The sequence below is a fragment of the Eimeria mitis genome, genomic scaffold (assembly GCF_000499745.2).
Source record: "Eimeria mitis Houghton genomic scaffold, Emh_scaff3540, whole genome shotgun sequence".
NCBI classification, from domain to species: domain Eukaryota; phylum Apicomplexa; class Conoidasida; order Eucoccidiorida; family Eimeriidae; genus Eimeria; species Eimeria mitis.
The window spans coordinates 873-1,318 of NW_013571884.1; the positions used below are offsets into that span (position 1 = coordinate 873).

The 446-nt window shown below is 32.3% G+C and overlaps 1 protein-coding gene across 1 annotated transcript in view; it reads right to left on the reverse strand.

Moving 5' to 3' along the window:
- Positions 1-55: 55 nt before the first annotated feature.
- Positions 56-446, reverse strand: part of EMH_0067060 (uncharacterized protein) — a gene marked incomplete at both ends in the record, with an annotated part of 4,927 nt that continues 4,536 nt past the window's right edge. The window contains 1 exon segment of the mRNA XM_013498584.1: positions 56-107. Coding sequence (XP_013354038.1) covers positions 56-107 — 52 coding nt within the window.

Here is a 446-nt window from a genome sequence, read left to right on the forward strand (position 1 = left end):
AATTCATTGCTTCATCAAGAACTCCGCAACGCTATGTTGAAGGCAAAATTTCGCCTTAGAATAGACGGGTGATCGCGGGGGGGGAAACGTTGTGATCGACGATATGTCTGCAAGCAAAACAAGAAAAATATAAAACAAAAGTAATTAAAAAAGAGTTAAACAACAAATAAAACAAAAAAAACAAAAAAATAACAACACAAATAATTAACCAACATATAGACATATGCAACACCACAAAAGCAACAAAACAGTAACGATGAAAAACAACTGCGCCCTGTGAATGCAACTCCTGCAGAGGCAGTATATATATATATATATATATATATATATATATATATATAGAATTATGTGTGGCTACTCTTCTTATACTTTATCTTCTTTTTGTTGGTGAGCTCTATTCGTGCACGTTATATTATTTCTCCTTTCTAGTTTTTGTACTCCACTAT